The following is a 22,805-nucleotide window of genomic DNA, read 5'->3' as shown; positions in this document are numbered from 1 at the left end:
CCCTTTTTGGTGTCACAACATGTACAAGAGACATGACAGTCACACAAATCTATCACTACAAAAGCAAGAGTATCATCTCCGGCAGTCGTGACTTATTCTAACAATAACAACAATAAGACGGTTATAAAGGAGGGGAAATATATAATACTAATAACTATAATGATGATAGAAATGAGAGGAAAACATAGTACAGCAAATCACTGGAAAGGACTTTAATGCTCCAGACTTGTCATCACATCAGTCATCATCTGCTGTACTACATATTATGGGAGATTATTGGTGTTTCATGTTGAACAATCACTAGTGATATTGTAAGAAAAACACTGTTTCGTGATGCAGCATCAAAAAATAGAATGATCCCAGGGACTCTATGTGGTAACTATGGAAACCAGCAGTCAAAGTGCTGACGGAGCAATTTCACAGTTGAGGTTCAAGCAAGTTTATTTTGTTTAACTTGTGTAAATGTGTAACGTGGCTTAGGCCAAGATGGAGGTCAGCAGGTCACACTGTGTGCTGTGAAACCAAAATGGACCCGATCCGTTCCAAAGCAAACACAGTAACTCATGAGGTTTACGTGAATTAAAAGAGCACCGACGCTGTCAGACTCACGGTGTCTCATTGTGTCGCTCAGTTGGATTCATAATGTCTGGAAGTGTTTTATAGAAGTCTGTGCTCGTTTTCTGTCTTTAAAACATTTTTAGAAAACTGGAAAATTCATTTTCAGTGCTTGCTTTTTTTTCCTCACATCACAACCTGCACCTTTTTTGTCACATTTAAAGAAACTTAAAGAACATTATCCTCCAAGACCAAGTTAGGTTTGATCAACTGTTTTAACCAGGTAAAAGAGAAATAAGAGAACACGGAGCGCAGTGAGAGAAGATAAAGGTCATACGTGAAAAATGTTTTTAATTTTTTTGGAACTAAATGAGGCTCTTGGAGGCGCTCTGGACTGATGTATTGGTGTTGGCACCTGTCGGCAGATAAGTAACTAAAACTATAATTATGTGAAAAGATATCTTTTTATGGTCAAATAAGTAGGACTACTTATTATATTACTACTTATTACATATTGTGATATATCAGTTATGACAGATTGCCAGTTCTGTGCTAGCTACATTTAAAGAATCTTTTATTAGAGCTTGCTTTAGATTAAAGTGTTACTTGTTCGTCATGCATTCATAGTTAAAAGTAGTATGTTGCTATCCAGTTGTTTAACTTAAATATTGATTGACATCTGGCTGTCATGAGTATTTTCATGACCATCACTTGAAACATATAGAATATTCCCCAAATGAGTATTGTGTAAAGTCAACCCAATCAGTGGTGTTAACTTTCAGTGCTTAAAAAAACATGTTGTTCAGTTGAAATGTAAAACTTTTAATTTGAAACAGAAGGCCTGCTTTGGCACAAAACTTAATCAGCTTGACATTAATCGATCTTCTTCACAATCAGGACATTGGTTTAGCAGAAGACAAACTGTCGACAGGAAGAGGCCGTCAGCAGTGAAGTGCACAGGTGCGTTAGTGCATGTGGGGCACGGATGGAATGAAAGTGCATTGGAACATGTTGCTCGTGTGTTTGTTGCTTTACATCCTGAGGTTTGTGTGGTTTGGAGGTTCAACGGAAGCTGGAGGGGAGCGGTGTCACTTCTGAGGCGTGTGAGGTATTCCTTTTTTTACGTGTTAATCACATACATCAAACCAGCAGGCTTGCAGCATATAGGTGAGGTAACAATGTATTCACAACGTGAGCAACATGATCAGTATAAAGTGCAACTAACCTTCTACTCCCGGCAGCCAATCACAAACTGACTGAATAAATCCTCACATAACAAAGTCATCCTTACTAGTGGTTTGCTTTCAGGTAAATGACCAACAAAAGAATTGGAAACTGAATGAACATATGGACTATTTTTGGGTAGATAAATATTACCAAACTGTGTCTTTATTAAACGTCCTTACGATGTGTTTTAAAACAACTTGAAGAGCCAACATGTGGTCCTGAAAGGATAACTTTGTACCTACCAGTCATTTCGAACCCAAAGTATAGAAGACAACAGTTTTGGAACTGGTCCACTGGATCGCCTCAGCTGGCAGCCATGTTGTCAGACAACATAATGGAGAGGATCTCTACAGAGACCGACCTGCAAATCCATAATGCTGTCAGACACTTTGAATAACAATCCGAGCCTGAGATCTGAGGTTTGCCAGTTCGACACCTTCTAGCTGCTGAGATTCAACCTGAACAACCATAATGCTCACAGTCTGAATACATGGCGACTCTCACTTTCCTTTTTGTACGTTTGCATTGCTAGCACATTAATTCTCACCTGTCTGCGAACTGTCCACAGCCTCAGGTCCGCTGTGGACTAACAGGAATGTTAGTTTCAGTCGCGCTTTCTGATGAGCACGTCCTCCCCCGAAGCCAGTTTCCTGTACAACTGCGACAGCTCATCGGGTCGTGGCATTTTTGACTCCGGTGTGGAGGGAATGTCAAAGTCCGACGACGTCTGAGACTCAAAGAGCTCCTCCACCTCTGATTGGACGTTTTGGTCGTTGCTCTCATTCTCCTGAGACACATTATTGGTCGTCAGCTCCCCTTGTTCCCGCCCCCCCTGCTCTGGTTGGAGAATCAAGGTGTCAGGTAAATATGAATCCTGGTTCTGGGAGGAATGATTTGACAGAGACATGGTCAGGCTGAAATTTTCGTGGTTGCAGGGGGCTTCCTCTTCATCGGTGAACAGCTCTGGGGTCTGTGAGCCAGTCATTCTGGAGGGACAGGGGCTCGGGACGGAGCAGCAGGACTGCAACTGGCTGCTGAGGCTGTTCTGGCTGTCAGTCAGCGTCTCCGTGGTGAAGAAGTCCTCCCACTTTGGAGGAGTGGACGAAGCGGGTCCTTCTACCTCCATCGTCTTCGTCTCCGTTTCTTTACTGTTCTCACTTTGCTCTACCGCTTCATTCACCTCCCCCTTCATGGCTGTTGTATCCCCCTCTCCTTCGTTCTCCTTCTCCTGCTGACCCTCATCGCCTTCCTCTTCATCGTTGGACTCAGTGCAGTCCGCGTAGTTGCATGCAACAGTCTGCATGTCGGAGACGGTCACAGGAAAAGAGTCCTCTGCAGATACAGGGGGCGCCGTTTTCTGAGGACTGTGAGCTTCCACTAAGATAGAAAAAAAACAAAAGGAACAAATACCAGACGCATAAAAAAAAAGACATTGTGCTCAAAAAGAAAACTAAAAGGGAAAGCCGACATCCAAGTTTTTGAATCTGTCAGTTGAAGAAATAAATAACTCAGTGGGTGCTATATTGACCCAGAAAGTGGGTCTGTTCTTCCTGGTCACCAGGCCCAGAAGAACTAGATGCTAAGCCAGCTTGGATTTCTAGTCTGGGTAGCCAGGAGGAACAAAACTGCAATGTTCCCACTGCTTGTATGGCAAAATTCAAATAGTAAAAACAGGACCCCAAAATGTGAGCGCAGAGGATGTTAAAGGACAAGGACGCGTTTTACAGCGTTTTGACTGGCTAGACTAAAAGCAGTTCGAATGCTTATTCAGTGTTAAAATAGCTAATCGCTATCTTCTCACACTATCTTCACTAGCCTTTAGCTCTGCAGCTCTTTAGGTGTGTAGTTCTTGTTATTGTCCTTAATGTCCTTGTTATTGACGTCTGTTTCTGACACAGAGACCAGAGCAGAGAGGATGTGAGGTTTGGGCGTCAGAAGCTCGCACGCAAAGCTTCCTGGTAACAGGAAGCTTTGCGTGCTGTTCCTGGCACAGCTGCAGGAGGCCGCTTTCTCTGCACTGACTGGACACCCACATAACACGCGGTGAAATGCCCCTTTAAAAATCTGACGCACCATTTTTCATTTCTTGGTTCAGCCCCATCTTCTTCCTCACTGGTGCCAGGTCAAGCGGGTCAAACAGCTCGTCATCGCTGTCTGAATCTGAAAGGAGAAGAAATAGACAGTTAATACTTTAACTAGACCAAAAATAAAAGGAGTTCGTTAGTTTGCAAAGCTGATATTGAACATTGATAAAAAAAAAAGTCAAATAGCTACCTCTGAAATGTCATCTTCTGTATACTTCTGTATAATTCTAATCTGAATCCATTTTAAATGGCATTTCTATTTAAACGCAGTTTCAACTGTTTAGTTGTATATATTTGGCTTTCAAAAATATACCAAAAGGCTACTAAGTATTGACCTACCAGAGAGCCACTGTTTTTTTTGTCTTGTTAATGGAGAAGATGTTTCAGGGTTTTTCCTGCAGAGAGGAATTTTTGGGGCCCTCCAAACGTTCCTAAGCCAGCACTGATGTGACTGGGCCCGAACACTCCACTGTGAAGCTATCACTAATAGGAGAGGACTTCCTGTGATTTCTTTAAAATAAAAGCCTTTTTTAATTCTAAAGGAACCTGATACCACCCATCTCCTGTTGTGTGCTATGCACGTGAAAGGATATCCGTTCACTGCGGAGTTACAAATCTGAAATCATTCGCTTCTCAAACGCTCGTCGTCTCATCAGGCGCATGTGACTGGAATTCGTTCAGTTATAAATATGTACACATGTATACCTCTTACAGGGTCTCTATATCTATACATCTCACTATAATCAGAAACTGGTTTGAAATACAATGAGGTCTGTTACCTGTTGTTTTTCTGTTGCTGCACGTGCAAAACCAGCAGCATGACCAGAAATATTGTGATGCACACAAACATATCTACAAGTCTGAAATAAGCCTGAGGGAGGCCATGCCCTTTTAGATCATTTACAACATGCTTCATACCAATTATACTAAGCCTGATTTCAGCACACACACACACACACACACACACACAGTGAAAAAATAGCACAAACTTTTACTTTAATCTCTCAGAGAAATTTCCTGAAAGTCAGAAAAGGTTAAAAACACAACACGGTGCAACAGGAAACGTTAGTTCGGAACGTTGTTTCATAAACAGAAATACCTGAATGGACCAAAACGGTAAATGTCAAAGCGTACTGCAGCTCCGTTAGCTTCCATGCAGCAGCTTATTAAACAAACCACAGCCATTGACCTACTGTACGATATGGGGCTATCCAGACCATCTCTTGGACCCCATCCTGGCTCATCACTTTGGAGATGTGGGTGGGGGTATCTCTAACCTGGTCGGCTTTGAGAACGGTCCTAACTGTCTTTGTGGTTTGTCTCTTGGAAAGAAAAAAAAAATCAAACCAAGAGCTCTGTTTCTCCATGTGTGCTCGAGGAGGCTGTGGACTGTTTTGCTTTCACCCTCCAGGCTAATACTTGAAATCATTCGTACGTCTTATTAAGTCACCCATCTTTTAAATGAGTGGCACTCACACAAAAACAGTACTTATTGGATATATTCCCATTTATTTGCGAACGAGAAACTCCATGTGTTCTGAAAAGAAGATGAATCGTGGCAGACAATATGAATAATGATACAGTGGAACCTTCAGCTAGTTTCTCTGGAGCACACGTTTTATGTTTCATTTTCCTGCAAACAATCACCACAGCTATGGAGGCAGTTATAGATGTACAATTGTGCAGAACACCTGTCAGGGTTATATATATGTGTGTGTGTGTATGTGTGTGTCTCACCGTAAGTAGGCCGCTCCACTCTGCTGCGTTTGAGGACTCCCAGAGGTTTGTATACCGGTGCTGCTTGATCAGCCTGGTTCCTGCACATCAGCTTCAACCTGTTCGAACACACAGTGACAATGTTATTCCAGCTTTTAAACTGTTTTTATGATGATAATATATAATTATCATAACTATGAACAAACTGATCCAATTTAATGAATCAATATTTCAAAACGTTATCACAGATGAAACTCATTTTTCAATGTATTATTTTTTTTAATCAATAGCAAAGGTCTGTTGGAGGGGCCTCTAAATTATACATGTATATAGGTAGTACTTTATTAGGGATGCATTTAATGATTATTTTCATTTTTGATTAATCTGTAATCTCTAATTATTTTCTCAATTAATTGCTTGTTGGTTATAAAATGTCAGAAAATAATCTGCACAGGAAACAAAGAAAAGCAGCAAATCCTCACAATTAAGAAGCCGAACAAGGGAATGTTTGGTATATTTGCTTAACAGAACTTATTATTTGGTTATCCGAATGGCTGTCGCAGTGCTGAATACTAATCATTTCAGCTGTAGATTTCACTGTCACCTTATCAGAGGATGTTTGGCTAGAGGACTTAATACAGGAAAAGAAAATGTTTGCTTTGCAGGTTAAAAGAACCAAAATAAATGCAAACACTCACATCTGTGTAACTTCCGTCAGTGTCCGACCGATTGGGACAACACTGGGGTAGATGTTGACTGGCTGGAGATAAGCGAGGAAGTCTTTAATCTGAAATTATGGAGGAACATGGTGAGCATCTGTGTGTGTGTGAGCAGTAATTATAATCACATCAGATGTGTAATATAGAGTCCATGTGTAACCACAGTCACATAATTGGTTTGATCATTTCAATAAAGAAAAAATGGAAGCACCTCTGAGTAGGAGGAGTGGAAACTGAAGCAGGCTCTGAAGGAACTCACTCCTGTTCTGGAAAGACAACAAAAAGGCATATTTAGGACTCGTAAACCAAACCTAATGTGATTTATGATCAATTCTTCTATCCTATGTCTCATATACTCACTTATTTACACATCTCTAATCAGACCTTGGCAGGTTTCAATCCCACAAATTAAGGGACATTCGAACTTCGCTCTTACTTGATTATAACGTTGGTTTTCTTCATTCTCTCTCCAAACCACATGGTGGACGGTTTGATGCTAATGATTTGCAGAGGAGTCCCGTCAGACGCTGTGCAGCCACATGGCACCCTGTTGCCTTGGAAGAACTCCTCATCCTGCACACACACAAACGCAAAAAATCAGTGGTCAGCGATCGAACTGACAGAGGGCAACATCCAATGTGTTCAAACCGATGACTGATGAGGCTGCAGGTGACAAAAGGCCTCTTGGCTAACTCTGGTACGATTACAGCAATGCCTATTAAAGTGCAGTGTGCCTGCTGATTAAACTAGTAAATGCAAAATAAAATCTAGTCACTGACGCTCTTAATTAGAGGATTAACAAAATAAATGTTGTTTTACTGTGCTTTTAGGATTAGGAATATCTTTAAATAAATTTGACACTTAACAGAAACATTTCCAAGACATTGAGAACTTTGTAGAAACTGGACAACTAAGAGAGAGACAGATGTGTCACAGAAACAAAAAAAGTATTAGTAACTACATTAGAGATTAGTTTGACTTTGCTAAATTTGTTAATCTTTTCATTTATTTTTTCATCCTTAGATGGTTGCAGGGGTGCTGGAGCCAGTCCTTGCTGACACTGGGTCAGAGGCAGAGCACACCCTGGACTGGTCACCAGAGACAAGATTTGTTTATTCATCTATATTCTTTATGACTGACAGTCAAACTAGACGATAAAAGAAAGTTCTGTGGCATTCATTCTCTGTATTTGTTCATGTTTTACTCAGGGCTTAACCTGAGCCACACCGTGCAACAATGACAGTAACTACCACATCCATACAGGTTATGCTTTATAACCGTCAGTACTGACACAGAAAAAAAACGTACTAATTCAGAACTGGGTTTCTGAGGGCGTCATCACTAAATAAAACACATGTCTACAAGGAGAGGATGGCTTCTGAACGAATAACAAGGACATCTGGAAACCACATATCCCCGCGTCCGCTCGAGGCCCTGAATACCTAAAGAGAAGCCCTGGATATTTGAGTGTGTGTGTGGGACCTTAGGGTGTCGACAGGCGTGGATCTGTGTCCTGCGGTCAGTCGTCACGTAGCTCAGGATCTCCGGCATCTTCTTGAACATTGCCAGACTTTTGACGTGGATCTGAGAGGAGAATAAAACAACAGAACGCGTAAGCACTTAAATGTGCTTCACAAGGAGACATTTACATACACTGTAAGGAGCCGTGCGTGACAGGCCTTATTGGGTATGTGTACAGAAGTGTGTGTGTGTGTGTGTGTCACCTGTGTGTTGAACTCCTCTCCCAGGTTGGTAAACAGATACTCATATCCATATGCAGCTTTACAGTTGAGCCACACAATGTGATATGGACTCTGACTGATCCAGTTTCCCACGAGCTTGGAGATACCGTTCAGACAGAGCTCCTGCACGCACACACAGACATATTCACAGAAACAACAAAACATTCGTATTGAAGAAGCTGGAACTAATAATATAACCCTGTTCCCCGTCCCAATAAGCTTACCCGAGAAGGAATTTGGTAGAATCGTGGGTCATAGAAAGTGGAGTCGATATAAATAGTTTGAATATCCTTCACTCTGTATGTGAAACAGGAAAAAACATCAGCTATACAAACTGTGATGAAAGAAATTAGGGTTTCTACAGGTTTCATCAAGTGAACTTTAGGACTTTTAAGACCTTTCGAAGGCCATTATGAATGCAATGAGACCTATTTCACATCAATACTGGCAAGGTTTCAACCTAGTGCCCCGCTTTAAAGCAAGATCTCACTGAACTAACACTTGCCCATGATGGACGGGAGTTTCCCCAAAAAGACATTTCAAAGCGAGACTGAAGTTATTGTAACTTAGTAAAAGTAACGTTTACGCCACAATCAATTTTGAAGATCTGTAAAACATATTTAAAACTTTTCAAGACTTTTTAAGGGCTAAAATTCAGCTTGTTGGATTTTAAATGGAACGATCAAGACGAAGCACATCACAAGATGAAAACTGTGAAGGATAAGAGCTGAAACTCTTTAATAGTTTAATAGTCTGACCTAAAATATAGTGAGTGAGGAACTACAGAGGTCAGGCTGGTTTATTTAGGAACATTTAAGTAGCTTTAGGTTTGTATAATGACTTGTTTTGTGTCTTGTGACTTGATTCTTAGGTTATATTTTGCTTTAACACACTGTCTCAGTCCTGTCAGCTACGCTAGTGATGAAAAATTGATCTCTGATTTTTCTGTAGAAATCAAATCAGATTCCTAAACATTTAGTGTCTGGTTCTGTAGAACATCCGTTACTGAAGGGACAGAAAACAGCAACGATGCTCATTGGGACCGACCTGCTGCCAGAGTGCAGATGTTCCATTCTCGAGACGTCTCCAGCTGCCAACCTGAAGTCTCCTGTATACAGCACGTTTCCCTGGGAACCCTCAAACAGGAACCTGCACACAGAGACACACACCGTTTCAGACTTTGACTTTTGGTGTTACGGGTGTCTTATTAACCATTTTTAACAAAAGATGAATAAATACATTCTGAATACTCTTTCTTGGAGAGTCTTTGAACCATTTTGTCATTTATATGTATTAATAATACACACTGGAGCCCATTAGAAGATAACTTTGGTGTTTTACAAACTTGGGCCCAAAAACTGGTGTGTACTTTCATTTCTTGCATGTTGTGTTGGAGAAGCATATACCAACAAATACAAGGAAAATCAGGAGGAGTTTAAAGAATGATTTGACTTGCATAACAGAGCCGGGGCAGTGGCCTGCAGGAAGCAGCGTCACCACAATGTCTTCTTTCTGTCAAACAAACACCAGACACCACGGGTTTAAAATGTTACATCAGTTAGAGGAACACCGAACCTTTATGTCTGACTTGAATGAATAAAATCCTCTCAGTTCTTACCTCTCCAGATGCCTCGTCAACAAGAGAAATCTGAGTTGGGCTTTCCAGCTCCAAGGGAACCTAAGACAGATCATTCATCAGGAGAGTAAGTAAAAATTATACATGGAAGAAGAAATGAACACATTGAACAGTGTACCAATATCCAACAGTTTCAGGTAAATAAATACAATATATATATGTATGTATAATATATGTATCTTGTCTACTCTTAACCCTTCAGAGTCTGGGGTAAAACAGCGTTTTTTACTACTTTTCATTTTCCTTTTGTGTTTCCCATTAAAACTGCTTAGCTTGCCTTTCTTTGTGTCTTTCTTTTCAGCACAACCTCACCTATGTGATTCTACAAGTATTTATTTATTCTGACATAATATATGGACACACTGTATATAAAAGTGCAAAAGAAACACAAAATCCGAGTAGGAACTAGTTGGATCTTTGGAGGAGCGGGGGTCTGCGCGGACACCTCCTCTCGTTCGTCTTCACACGCAGCATCCACTTCATCCTCTGAAAGGAGTCTTCCTCAGAATCAGAGCGTTCTTCCCCAGATTCAGCATCTTCTAACTCGTAGAAGAGCTGTAGTGCGCGACTTCTGCTCTTCATAACTTTAGTCTTAATAGGCCGATCGACAAAATTCAAACACTTGTAAAAAGTTTGAAGTGTCCGCTTTCCAACAGTCTTTGAATTGAGCACCTGCGTGCTTGTGTCACAGCTTTACGTTTTCAAACGTGCGACATGTGACTTTGACGCCGTGTGGCGGTCCTAGACTCCGAAGGGTTAATTGACTCTGATTATGGTGTCCACAGTTACTCGCTGAAGAAAAGGGCAGTACTAGAAGGGACTTACGATGTATTCCTCCCAGAAAGCGTACCTGGGATTGCTCAGAAGAAGTTCTTTGCTCACAAAGGAGCAGTACAGCCTGACTGTACGACTGTAACCAAAGATAGCACAGTATCAGCCTGACACACACACACACACACACACACATACACCCACTCACACCATATGAACTTACTCATTTGTCTAAGTAATTCGGGGCTGTTGTAATTGTTCCAGTTACTGTTTATATCTCTCATGAAATCATTGCTTTTATTGGAAACGACAGCTGCCTACTTATCTGATTGTCATCCTTGTTAGGATGCACTTGGTTCAACAAGTTATAAATCTACTGCACTGTACAAAGGAATATAAATAATACCACTATGATCTGTCATCTCTAAACCTTCCAAAAACATCTGTGCTTCACTCAAAGGCTCAGAGGGGAAGGCTGTCAGGTACTGTCGGAGATATAGATATGTGATAATGAGGTAAATGTTGGACTGTTGGAGTCTTAGTCAAACATTTTGACCACACATAGACAAAGATAATGCTTCTGCACAGAAGCCTCTTTATCAAACTTGCACAACACTGTTGTTTTAATCTGTTCTACAGACATTTATGCTCCTTTTTTCAGGTTTTTTTAAGCTGTAAAAAGATAACTGCCTGCCAATTCAGTAGCTCTTATGAAATAACTGCTTTTATTGGGAAATTACAGTTGGCTTGTCCAGTTGTAATCAAATCAAGTTTGTTACACAGAGGAGGCAAAATGACTGGAAAAGCTGGATGGATTTTTTTTTTTTAAATCCATAAACTGATCATAGGGGTTTTTTTTTTGTTTAATTACTAAAACGTGCCAAAAGTAAAATGTAAAATTAAATGAAAGGTTCAATTTTGGGCCAAATATCCAAAAGGTACATTTATGATTTTCTTTCAGAGATTTTATCTGGAGCTGATTTTTGTTCCTTTTTTTTTACTAACTTTATCCTCTTTCAGTAAAAACAAAGGAATAATTAACCAAAGAGTTCCAGTCCTCTCTTATTCCTGTCAAACTCTGCTCAAAGACCTAAAGTGTCCTCACCTGCATTGCAGTTTTCTCTTCAGTATTGGTCCTTTCAGACCTTTCATGTGATCTGTTGACAGCGATAAAACAGACAAACGGTGGTTAAACTTCTCGTAATCTATTGTTACAAGGCTCTTTAGTGGTAAATGCACCGTTACACAGGTTGTGGTGCTGTCTACGGTTGTGATGCTAGCTAACTCACCCTTGTGGCAGTGGGAGAGGAAATATGCCCGGGCATGTAAGTTCTCTCGGTCGAACCGGTCCAGAGAAACTGTCGGATACTCCTTCATTCGACCCGCAAATGAACTCATCTTTGCGCCGAACCTTTCGGTAGTATCGTCTTACATTCATTAATTAAATGGTGTTTCTCACAGAGAGCAGAGTTTCCTAACATACCTGGTGTTTGTTTGTGCCGCCCACCACCATCACTTCCTTCTTTTTCTTCTTCGTTTGTTTTTACGACGGTTCGAATGCGTGCACTAGCGCCCTCCACTGTCAATGTATCCTTCGGTATTATATTCATTAACTAATTCCCTCTTTTCCCCACATTGTTATGTGTGCTTCCTTCCTTTAAATACCAGGTGAATAGTAGCTCACTGCTGCTTCAAAGTAATCTGCTTCTAAATTGTTCTGCTGCCAATGTTCTTCTGCCATTTGCTTTGGCGCCATCTTCTGGAAGCTTTTGGCTCCTGTCCTCCAACATAGAAGAAGAAAGTTCACGGTATCTAGGCAACCAAAGAGCAACTGTCGCCGCATGCTAACTGTCATCAGGAAAACAACTAGCGTTAATTTCGGAGACGAATGTGAGTATGAACTGTCTTTTAAAGAAATGAAAGGGGGAAGCGTGTGTCGGTGTGAGCATATGAGCCTGGGTTCTTTCCTATTGTTGTTAAGAGAAAGCAGCTGAGGTTTTCTTCTTTGTAGCCCGACACGCAGGAAACTCGGTTCAAGAATGGTACATTTTAAAATATTAGTGCTGATAGACAAACATACCAACGCGAAACAATTGTATGTCACATCTTTTACAAGTTTTAGTGTTCATCTTTATTTCGGCACACATTGTAACACAACATGCAACGCTTAATTTTGAAAAATGTCCCTTTTTATGACAAGCAAGCCTGTTTCCTCGGCCAAAATACGTTGGGAATTGCATTACAGTTCTATCTAAACTACACTAGAGTTTCTGCTTGGTGAATCATTTGTATGCTGAATTTACCAGAACATAGATCATCTTTTGTTTTTGTCTTATATGGCAATCAAGCAAATTAGTTCACCCTCTCATTAACCTAAATATACTGTATTTTAATTATCATGAGTGTAGGAATATAACTCAAAGGTTACCTCCTGATCCAGTTGGAGGTTTCACCCAGTTGCTGAGTCAGTTATGATCTACTTATAAGGTATTTTGTTATCATGTCATGCCAGTTATCAGAGACAAAGAATTTAAGAAACTGTGCATTTCTTTCAGGCACTATGTCCTCTACTACTGAGATCAACTCCAAGCCAAGGTCCATAAGCAGAGCTAAAGGATGGACGGCAGAGGTGGAAAACCTGTACAGATTCCAGGAGGCGGGCTACAGAGACGAACTGGAGTACATACAAGTCAAACAAGGGGCTGTGGTAAATATTCTGATCTGATCTGAATTGTGCAGTCGTGTCAGAAATAGGATCACCGTTCGTTGTCCCACATAGTCACTCCCTTATTCCCTAACTCAACACCTCTTACCTACATGTATGTATCAGTGCGTAGCTGTTTATTCAGGGATGGAAGTCACCTAAATATCATCCCCGTCTCTTTTCCTGTCTCTGTCTCAGATTGACAAATGGCCGGAGACTGGCTTTGTGAAGAAGCTCCAACGTCGAGACGACACATTTTACTATTACAGCAGGAGAAGGGAGTGTGAGGACCGGGATGTACACAAAGTCAAAGTCTATGCATATTAAGATGTTCTGAACTCCAACCCATTTATCACTGCTACGATGCTAGCTTTTCAGCACACAGCTAAGGCACAGATGCACCACTTTTAAAGAAGAAAAAGGATGGTCTCTATTTTCAATAAAGGACGTTTTAAAAGTGCATGTGAGAATTGCTTTGTAGAAAACCGAGAGTGGAGTGGAAAAGGAAGTGGTAAAGTGGTAAAAGAAAACTAAAATCACCCCTCTATTACTGTGTGAACCTGACTGACCCATTTATCGCATCAAAAACATTCAGGTTTCCTCTAGAATTTATCATCTCTAAAACTTAAACTACACTATAAAGCTCTTCAACTTTAATTACATCATCGCAACAACCAAACTTTTACTACGACACAAGCTACTTTCACGTCCACTCACATGAGCTGTTAAAAATGTGACTGAAGTTTCCCTCTGCAGGGATTAATCTCCGGGCCTGTCACACTCTCCTCATGTGATGTGGCAAAATGAGGAGTGAGGTTACATATGGACCCTGCTGGTTCTCAGATGAGAGGTTATTCACCAGATCAAGAACATAGTGCTTTATCTAGATGTCTGTCTGCTCTAGTGTTAACTTGTAAGCAGAAATAAAGTGGACCCCTTGGTGCTGCACAGAGAACTTTACAGGTTGGTGTGACTGTTCCCTGCTGCACCTCGGACAGCAAGACAAGTGAGTAATGTCACTTAACTTTAATTCCATTACGTTTATATTACATTATATGAATGGCTACATAAGGAAAGAAAAAAAAAAGACTACCTCTCTTTTAATATACGTCAGGCCACCTTTTGGTTCTAAGAAAATTGCTGCTGGTGATTAAATCACATGATATAATGTGTGTTACAGTCTGTTAGTTGTATGTACAGAGATACTCGCACCAAATGCAATCCGGCTTTGGGACTATTTAATGTACTCTTGCAAGTAGGCGACTACGTTTGACAATGAAAATGCATTGCAGTTAACTCGAATGTTATCTTTTATGTTTTAAAGTCATTCTTTGTTTTGTTCAAAGAAACTGCTAAAACAAAAAACACTAAATAAACTGTGGATCCATAATCACATTCGCACCAGCGTTAGGCCCTGAAGCCAAACTCCATTCAAACTTTTGCCGATTTAATATAATCGCTTGGCTCCGCACTTCCGTTGTAATTGTGTGAATAACGTAACGTTAAACAAACTAAGTAGCAACTAAAAGCCTCCGCTTAGTGATGGTATATTCTTCCCGAGTTTTCAAATGCATCTAGTATTTCCGAAAATGGGTCATTAAACGACATGATAAGCAGTATGTTCACATCCACTGTTAAATGTCTTGAATTTTGAATGAAGTTCTGCGAGCGCCGCGTGCGTCAGCGAACCTGCTAGCTGGTCGGCTCAACAGTAATTGCACTCGCCTTTAACAGCTTGAACTGGCCCTACCGGGCTTATTCCCTTTAACTCATACTCGACCCGACTGCTCGGCTTCTCTGAAGTTATGTTTCCAGCGGAGACAACACGGAGGCTGTAAGGTAAGTGTGCCGGAAAACTGAAGGGGTTAGACTCTAACATACGGCCTCATCCGCTTCTTTATTAAATCTTTTAAATGTATTGCTTCTCCTGTGCAGTTCGGGGGCTGCCTGGATGGTTAGCTTAGCTTCGTTAGCAAGTCAACCTGCTCTAGAGTTGGCCTTGTTACGGGTAAATCTCAGGTTAGCTTACAGTAGTAAAGGTAGCTTTAGTGTTATCGATTAAATTCGTTATTTTATACCCGTTTAGAAGTGTTGGTAGTAAAATATAAGGCGTGTTTTTGGCTTATTCTCTATGTAACGGTAACATATGGTTGCTTAAAGGTAGCGTTTAGCCCCTGGCAATAATTTCCACGGCTACCAAGCTGTTTGGGTAAAGTTGAGGGTGTTTGCTGAGCTACTGCTAGCAAGATAAGCTATTTACTGATCAGTGTAATTGGTGGGGTGGTGGAGAGATGTCACGTCTCGTCAGCAGGCTCAGAAATGTTGTGTGTTTGTTGACATTCAGGTGTTTGGCTGCAGGTTTGATCTCAAAGCTCGCCCACCAAAGCATGCTGGTTATGTTTTGGCTGGAGCAGCATGATATCCTCTTTAACTGTATCGCAAGCTTAGTATTAATTTAGTCATCGATGTTTGGCCATAAAAGCCCTCATTCTTGCCTCTAACTTATTTACAACGATCCAGTGCACCATAAACCACGTCCTTACATGTTTAAAATCTCTATAATAGAATCCCAACAAATTTCAAGCTGTCAAAGTCATTAAATTATCTTTTTAATATTTTAATATATTAGATTTTCTAACATAAATGTCAATAAATCAATGGTTTTAGCTTCTAAACTGGGAACACTCGCTTGGTTTGATATGATAGTAAATTGAAGTGGGCATTGGGCTGTTGATCAGGTATCTGTTAGTTTTATGTGTCTTCTGTAATAGTAAAGCTGAATATCTTTGAGTTTTGGACTGTTGGTCTGCCATGTGTTAGAAGAATAAATGGGAATTAGTCATTGCTGTTATGATAATTCATAGATTAAACGAGCAATTGATTAGTGAAGAAAATAATCACCACATTAATCTCTAATGGTAGGAAACGTTGGCTGCAGCCCTAGATTATGATCAGGATGACATCAGGCCAGCATAAAGCTTGTCTGCCTACCTTTAGATTTACCTGCCAACACTTGCCTGTTGGAAAATGACTGAATGAGTAAGCTGTTCTTGTTTCCTCGATTTGTTTTCTTTCTATCCAGTCTCAAGATTTCGAGGTGTCTTTACACTGTGGCTTGTGCACTGGGCTCACACGTGAACTAGATATTTTCCGCTTTAGCTCAGTTAAGTCGTGGGGTCTCTTTTTAAGGAGCCTAGTGAATCACAAGGCTCTGGAGGAATGTAGCTTTAGGCCCGTTTTATGCCAGTTTATAATGAAGCTCTTGTTTTCCACTGTGTGTTTTCTGCTGAGAAAGCTCTGTGAGGGTTTTATTTCCTTTCCCGGTGCCTTTTGACCCAGAAAGGAAGCAGCAACCGCAGCTGCACCGCTTTTGTGAAAATGTAGGTTTAACTCTGAGGTGGTGTGGGACTGTAATGTCAGAAGAGCTTTTTTAACCTTTGCCGAGGTGTTGACGTCCCCACCTCCTGGAAAGCTGCCTCCACAGTCAGCATGTGAACGTTGTGATCAAAGTGTGGAAACATGAACTGATGTGAGCTGTGCAAACGGCTGTCTGGTTGTGTCAACTTTGGAATATCAGGAATTATTTTTAGAGTTGAAATCAGAAGAAAATTAAAATTTCTCCAGGGAACTTTGAGAACATTAAAAATCAGAATACATAACAGCAGAATGTATTTCACAGCTTGTTTCACACGTTTTTGCGTCTTCATTGCAGTGAACAGCTGCTTTATGTTGTGCGGGTGACACAGGAAGTCACATCGACAACAAATTAATTGGCAACTATTTTTTTTACTTTTCTTATGATTATTATCATTATTTTTCAAATTAATTGTTTTATTTTTTCAGCACTCTTCTGCACACTGTACATTTGTATTATAAGGCATAAATTACTTATTACAAATAATAATCTAAATGCTATACTTTGTATGGCGAGTTGCAAAAAACAGCTTTAAAAAAAGTCCAAAGATTAATAAACAAGTAAAATATTATAAATGATTGTCACTTGGTGCACTGCTTTTGATAAGCCTTTAAGAAAGTGTACAGGTATTTATTAGTAGGGAAGTGCAAGGGCGTAATTTCCACTGGGGGAAGGGGGGACTTTTACATTGTGGCTTAAGTTAGAGTTAGTTTTGATTTTTCAGCTTCCTCTTTCAGATGCTATCATCATCGTCACTGCTGCTCTCTTTTTGAAAGATAGAACCGACTTGTGGTTGTTATCACACATGAAAATAGAGGAAGTGGAGCAGCGCGGGCTGCAATATACGTCTGGTTTTTCTTCGTTTTAATCAGCAGCGGTTTGACCAACACAGAAAGAAAAACCACCTTCATCGTCCGTCGGGGAAGCTGTGTATTAAATGCAGATAACAAGAGTGTGAACTCTGCTGCAGTTTACTGCCAGAGAGGAGGAAAGAAACCAGAAAATGTTTACAATTAAGAGTCTGGAATCAGACATCAAGATATTCAATTCAAGTGATAAAACTGAGAAATGCAGCAAACTCACATTTGTCGGAGGCAGGAAACCACAAGTGTTTGGTATTTTTGCTTTCTAAATGACCTTAACCATTAATCAATGAGCAAAGCTGTTGAGGATTAGTTTCCTAATGATCAACAAATCAAGTGATGACCTTTTCAGCTGAAATAAGAAAAAAGAAACATTATAAAATAGAACATAAAAGCCACACGTAAACTTCAGAAAGTAAGTTACATTTTCAAAATGGATAAATGAAAATAAAAACAGTTCTGAACAGCTGTAACTTCAACAAAAACAACATCTTGGTGAGATTCAGTTTTTGTTAAATAAGACATTTGATATGAGATACTTGTAAACGTCCCTGTGGCCGTGGAAACATTGATACTGGACAGTTTTTTGCTTTAGTTTCAGTAAATGAAATAGAGAAATGATGGAACACAGGATTTTGAAATGGTTTTACAATGAAAGCAGGAGGGAGTTTTTTTTGTCTGATTGTGGATGTCACCCCTTTGTCAGCACTTCCTGTGTTATATCTCGGGATTTTTCTGTTTCACAGGTGAATTAACCAAACTACCCGGTCAGCACAGTCTCCCACCATGATGTGCCCGTAAGCCCGCTGACCCTCACAGCTTCACTGACCGTGTGCAGCAGAGGGAGGGCAGCTGGAAGCTAGCTAGCTAGCTAGCATGCAGCACTGGCCCGGTGTTTCCAGGAGGCGGCGCTGCTGAGTGGTCGGTGCTGAGCGTGTGTCGGCCATGGATGACTTCGCCACCAGGACGTACGGCACCAGTGGCCTGGACAACAGGCCTCTGTTCGGGGAGACTTCGGCACGGGTAGGTGCCTGGTGTGTTTTACTGGAACTTTGAATAATGTACTTTGTGCCTTTGATCATCATGGATTGTACAATTTTATAGCATAAATGTGAAAATATGTTTAACATGAGGACAAGATAGGTAACAGGATACTATTAGTGTCCATACAACACCTGCTGTTCTTAGAAAGAGTAAAAATGTGCTTACAATACATTTATAATACACCGTTATCAAAAAAACACCCATGGATATTTTTAAACCTGGCCCCTGTTTTTCATATTTATTAGTTAAAGGGAAAATCAGCTCGATTCTTGATCCTGTTACCATTGGTTGTTCAGTGGTTCATAATGATCGCCTCAGCCAGCAGCCGCACAATAGGCTGTGATGACTGTATTGTCATCCTTCGGAGCAGCTGCACCTGATCAAAGTACATCGACTAAACGTGCGTCACTGACAGGCTAAGACTGTCCTTCAGACATTATGGAAGCGATCCCAACAGATTTAGCCCTGTAAGATCCTTTCTGTTTAACCAGAAACAGCCGTTATCTCGCTCTCTTCAAACACACCAGACTGCATTAACAAAAACAACTCATTTTACCTTGCAGAACACAGGAGTTGTTGGTCTACCGCTGCCTCAATCAGTTCATTTGTTTGTAACTCTTTAAAACACCAAAGTCACACAATAACACCAGAAGTACAATATGTAAAAATAGGGCCCAGGTTATCCTTTAAGACTGCCGTTGTTCTAAATTTTTCTCACCAACAAATCCCACAAATAGGCTAAAACCTGTGCGTGGCTCCATGGCACAGAGGAATTAGATATAACAGCTTTTGCTGGATTCACAAGGATTCAGGGAGACGGTTCACAGCAAAACCAATCATTTTAGTGCACAAGAGCATGATGGTAAAATTAGGTGAGGCTGGCAGAGAATATGATGATAATAGACGGCACTGACGTCCACAGTTAGAATATTTAAACTTTTTGCCGTCCGTTCTGACAGAATTTACAACTAGACACTACGCAGTCCCTTATACAAGGAGAAAATGTATATAATGCCGTATTATGATATAATAATGCAATGCATACAATAATTTTACAACCGTACGACATCACCATAGCAACATATGGTCATTGGTGTTTGGTCTCTGTCATTCTGTCGGACAAACTGGAGATGCTGTTGCTGATATCAGTCAAAAGTGTCAGACATTCGATCCTGTTTTGTGTAAACTGATGTGATTGTCTTTCAGGACCGAATCATCAACCTGGCAGTGGGAGGGTTTACGTCCCTAGTTGTTTTAGTAAGTACGAAGCCTCTGCAGCAACACTGGTGTACAGTACTGTACTGTACAGTGTGTAATGTGTGGATCAGTGGTGGAATGTAAACCACCCACAGCTGTACAATACAAATCACACATTAGTTCAGCTGTGACATTAATCCAGAAACATCAAATATAATATTTTACCTGTACATGATAATACTTACACACTTTTACTTAATGTAGGTTGTGAATGCAGGACTTACAGTATAGTGGAGTGTGGTTTTAGTACTTTTACTTTAGTAAAGGATCTGAGTAGTTCTATTACTGCTATGCATACTGTCCCTTCTTGTATCTTAGAGATGAGTCTGTTACCATTAGACAGGGTGTGTGTGTGTCCTTTTAAGTCTGGAACACTCATAATTGATCTGACGTTGGGGCTTCAACGCAATTAAAGTCTCACATGCTCATATAATGCATCTTATTTTAGCGCAGGAATTCCTGACACTTCGTATCTTCTCTTGGAATTACACAAAGTGGGCCCTTTTTTAGTTCATTTGTGATGTCGTATTTTATCAATCATCTCATTTATGGCTTCAGAACATTGATTAGTCAGCAATATTAAAGGGGTTAACTGTGTCCTCATGATCCTACACATATTATTTTTGAGCCAAAATCTTTTTCCTAGAGTATAAAAAAGTCTGGACATCTAACTTTGGCTCACTTAAGAGGAAAAGGAAGTTTGCTGTTAAGACAGTGGCTCAACAGTTTTTACTTCTCCTTCTCCAAAGTGAAAAGTGTGACTGCACTCATAGTTTCTGTCCATAAGCTGACGGTCTGTAGTAAATCACCACACACACACACACTCCAGCACTCTGCTGCTTCTTCCTATGGAAGCTCATTTCTGCCAGTGTGATGGAAAAAAGCAAACATTCTCAAAGTATTGACTTGAGATATTAAGTCATTACTCTGAAGAAGTCTCTCATTATTTAGAGATATGATGAGAGGTTTTTCATTATTTAGATATTCTAAGTAATAATTTTTAGATACAAAGCCATTATTTTGAGAAAGCTTCACATTATAATGATTTTTTTTTTTTTTTTTTTTGGTGACATGACAGAAATGGGTTTTCTCATTTTCACAGACAAGCACCCTGTTATAGAATGTAATAGAAATGTATTTGCAATGTCACATATTTGAATAGGCTCCTCCATCACTTTTACATCATGGCGGATGTCTGACTTGAGTTGGACCTTCAGTGTTGAGGTGTTCTTAACATTTGTCCTGTTTTCCCCTCCAGGTGACTGTCATCAGTTCATTTGTGTTCCCCTCGTTGCCTCCACGACCGCTTAATGTCTTCTTCGCCGTGTGCATCCTGTTAGCCTGTGGATCCACTATAGTGCTGGTAACAACAATGACATATTTGTTGTAGAACTGATCAATACTGTTTTTTTCTAGAAGACTTTCCAGTAGAAATCATAACAATCATAGTAACTTAGACAGAAGGAGATGCAGCCCACATTTAATTCCATGAGCGTTTGTCTTTATCATCGTACATTATCAGGCCTTTTAATTACAGTCATTACCAGGTTATTACATACTTCTGTATTTTCTTACTTATTGGAGAGTCTTCACTCATTTAAAAGTTATTTTCTTTTGCTGTGAGAAAATAAATTACTTTTTAAGTAGTGCACAATTTAGAGCCAAAATCATTTCAACATGCTGCTGAATGTAACAACATACATGTGGCAAAACTTTTATTTATTTTGATTCTTTTATTTGCTCCATCCTCTCCTTTCTGGTGTTTTTTGACTAAATGATTCATCAATTAATTGTAAAAAGAATCATTTTTTTATTCTGAGCTGTCATTGACACCACATGACTCTGTTTCAGGTAACACTATGAATACACAGCAGAATGCATTTTGTGGCTTAGTAACATAACATTTTTGATTAAATAAGTTGAAGCCAAACTAGTTTTTGCAGTAAAATTTGTGGAAAAATCCCCACAAACAAAGACTTTTCTTCACGTATCCCCCCCTCAGATATACTGGTACCGGCAGGGCGATCTGGAGCCTAAATTCAGGAATCTGATCTACTTCATGCTGGCGTCCATCGTGCTGCTGTGTCTATGTGCCAACCTCTACTTCCACGACGTCAGGTAAAGGTAGGGAGAAGGACAAGGAGGAAGAAGGGAAGACATGGCCTTGACAGATGGAAACACACGTGGAAGGACTCCATGGAGAGACAGACGGACCAACACACGACACATAAGAACTCAACACACATTAACTTGAGCGACCTGCAGCAAACTGAAGATTCCTCAGACCAAAACCAGTGAAACTTGATGGTTCCAGTGGGATAAAGACTGGCAGACTTGTTGGTGCTGAAACATAATGCACTGCGCACACACACACACACACACACACACACATCGCCACAGTGTAGAAATCATGACATGGCCTGGAGACACTGCTGGAGGATGAACTTTGAGTTGAAGCTGGTGTGTTTACATGCAGATCAACGCCATCATTTACAGTCGTATCCACAACAAGCACATCAAAGTAAGACACATATGAGTGGGATATCATGATGCAACCGTTAAAGGAAAAATCTGCCTGAATCATCCTGTTACCGTTGGTCCCATCTCGTCTGTGTATTGTTATACTGTTATAACTTTGTTTTGATTTTCTCTGTCATCAAATATTTATGGTCCAGTAGATCGCCTCAGCCAGCATCTGTGGAAATGCTACAATGGCTGTAAGGTAATCATTTAGGGCTAACTAACTTAACTTAGCCCGTCAGAGTACATCTACTGAAGGTGTTTGTTTTTGTCACTGACAGGCTCAGATAGTTATTCAAAGTGTCTGACGACATCACAGAGGACATCCCTACCGAGATGGACCAGCAAGATCCTCTTTGTTTAACCAGAAACAGCTGCTCTCTTTCAAGCCACCAGACTCCATTGACAAAACAGTCATTTTAGCTCGCAGAACCCAGAAGCCGCTGGTCTAATCACTTACTTTGTTTGTGTTATTGTGTGACTGTGGTGTTTTCAGAAGTTAGTTCAGATCCAAGCTAACCTGTCAAAACACCAAAGTGACTGTAAATAGAT

The 22,805-nt window shown here is 40.4% G+C and overlaps 3 protein-coding genes across 3 annotated transcripts; 2 read left to right on the top strand and 1 right to left on the bottom strand.

Moving 5' to 3' along the window:
* Positions 1–1,405: 1,405 nt before the first annotated feature.
* On the bottom strand, positions 1,406–11,918 carry dclre1c (DNA cross-link repair 1C, PSO2 homolog (S. cerevisiae)). Its single transcript, XM_070853752.1, has 16 exons — positions 11,740–11,918; positions 11,556–11,607; positions 10,505–10,589; positions 9,662–9,721; positions 9,500–9,555; positions 9,091–9,192; positions 8,268–8,340; positions 8,026–8,166; positions 7,784–7,885; positions 6,738–6,874; positions 6,513–6,567; positions 6,281–6,369; positions 5,604–5,701; positions 3,856–3,942; positions 2,330–3,159; positions 1,406–2,143 (listed from the first exon to the last, which is right to left on the bottom strand). Exons 1-15 carry the CDS (start codon positions 11,846–11,848, stop codon positions 2,387–2,389), a joined length of 2,019 nt encoding a protein of 672 aa, XP_070709853.1. The 5' UTR covers positions 11,849–11,918; the 3' UTR covers positions 1,406–2,143; positions 2,330–2,386.
* Positions 11,919–12,268: 350 nt separating this feature from the next.
* On the top strand, positions 12,269–13,582 carry meig1 (meiosis/spermiogenesis associated 1). Its single transcript, XM_070854154.1, has 3 exons — positions 12,269–12,340; positions 13,006–13,157; positions 13,353–13,582. The coding sequence occupies exons 1-3, from the start codon at positions 12,292–12,294 to the stop codon at positions 13,479–13,481; spliced, it is 330 nt and encodes a 109-aa protein (XP_070710255.1). The 5' UTR covers positions 12,269–12,291; the 3' UTR covers positions 13,482–13,582.
* Positions 13,583–14,936: 1,354 nt separating this feature from the next.
* On the top strand, positions 14,937–22,391 carry tmem243b (transmembrane protein 243, mitochondrial b). The gene is made up of 5 exons (XM_070853479.1): positions 14,937–14,993; positions 18,179–18,455; positions 19,683–19,733; positions 20,992–21,096; positions 21,736–22,391. Exons 2-5 carry the CDS (start codon positions 18,378–18,380, stop codon positions 21,853–21,855), a joined length of 354 nt encoding a protein of 117 aa, XP_070709580.1. The 5' UTR covers positions 14,937–14,993; positions 18,179–18,377; the 3' UTR covers positions 21,856–22,391.
* The last annotated feature ends 414 nt before the right edge of the window (positions 22,392–22,805 follow it).

Source organism: Pempheris klunzingeri, chromosome 22 (assembly GCF_042242105.1).
Source record: "Pempheris klunzingeri isolate RE-2024b chromosome 22, fPemKlu1.hap1, whole genome shotgun sequence".
NCBI classification, from domain to species: Eukaryota; Metazoa; Chordata; class Actinopteri; order Acropomatiformes; family Pempheridae; genus Pempheris; species Pempheris klunzingeri.
Note: the sequence above shows the minus strand (reverse complement) of the source record. Positions and strands in the feature narration are given on the sequence as shown.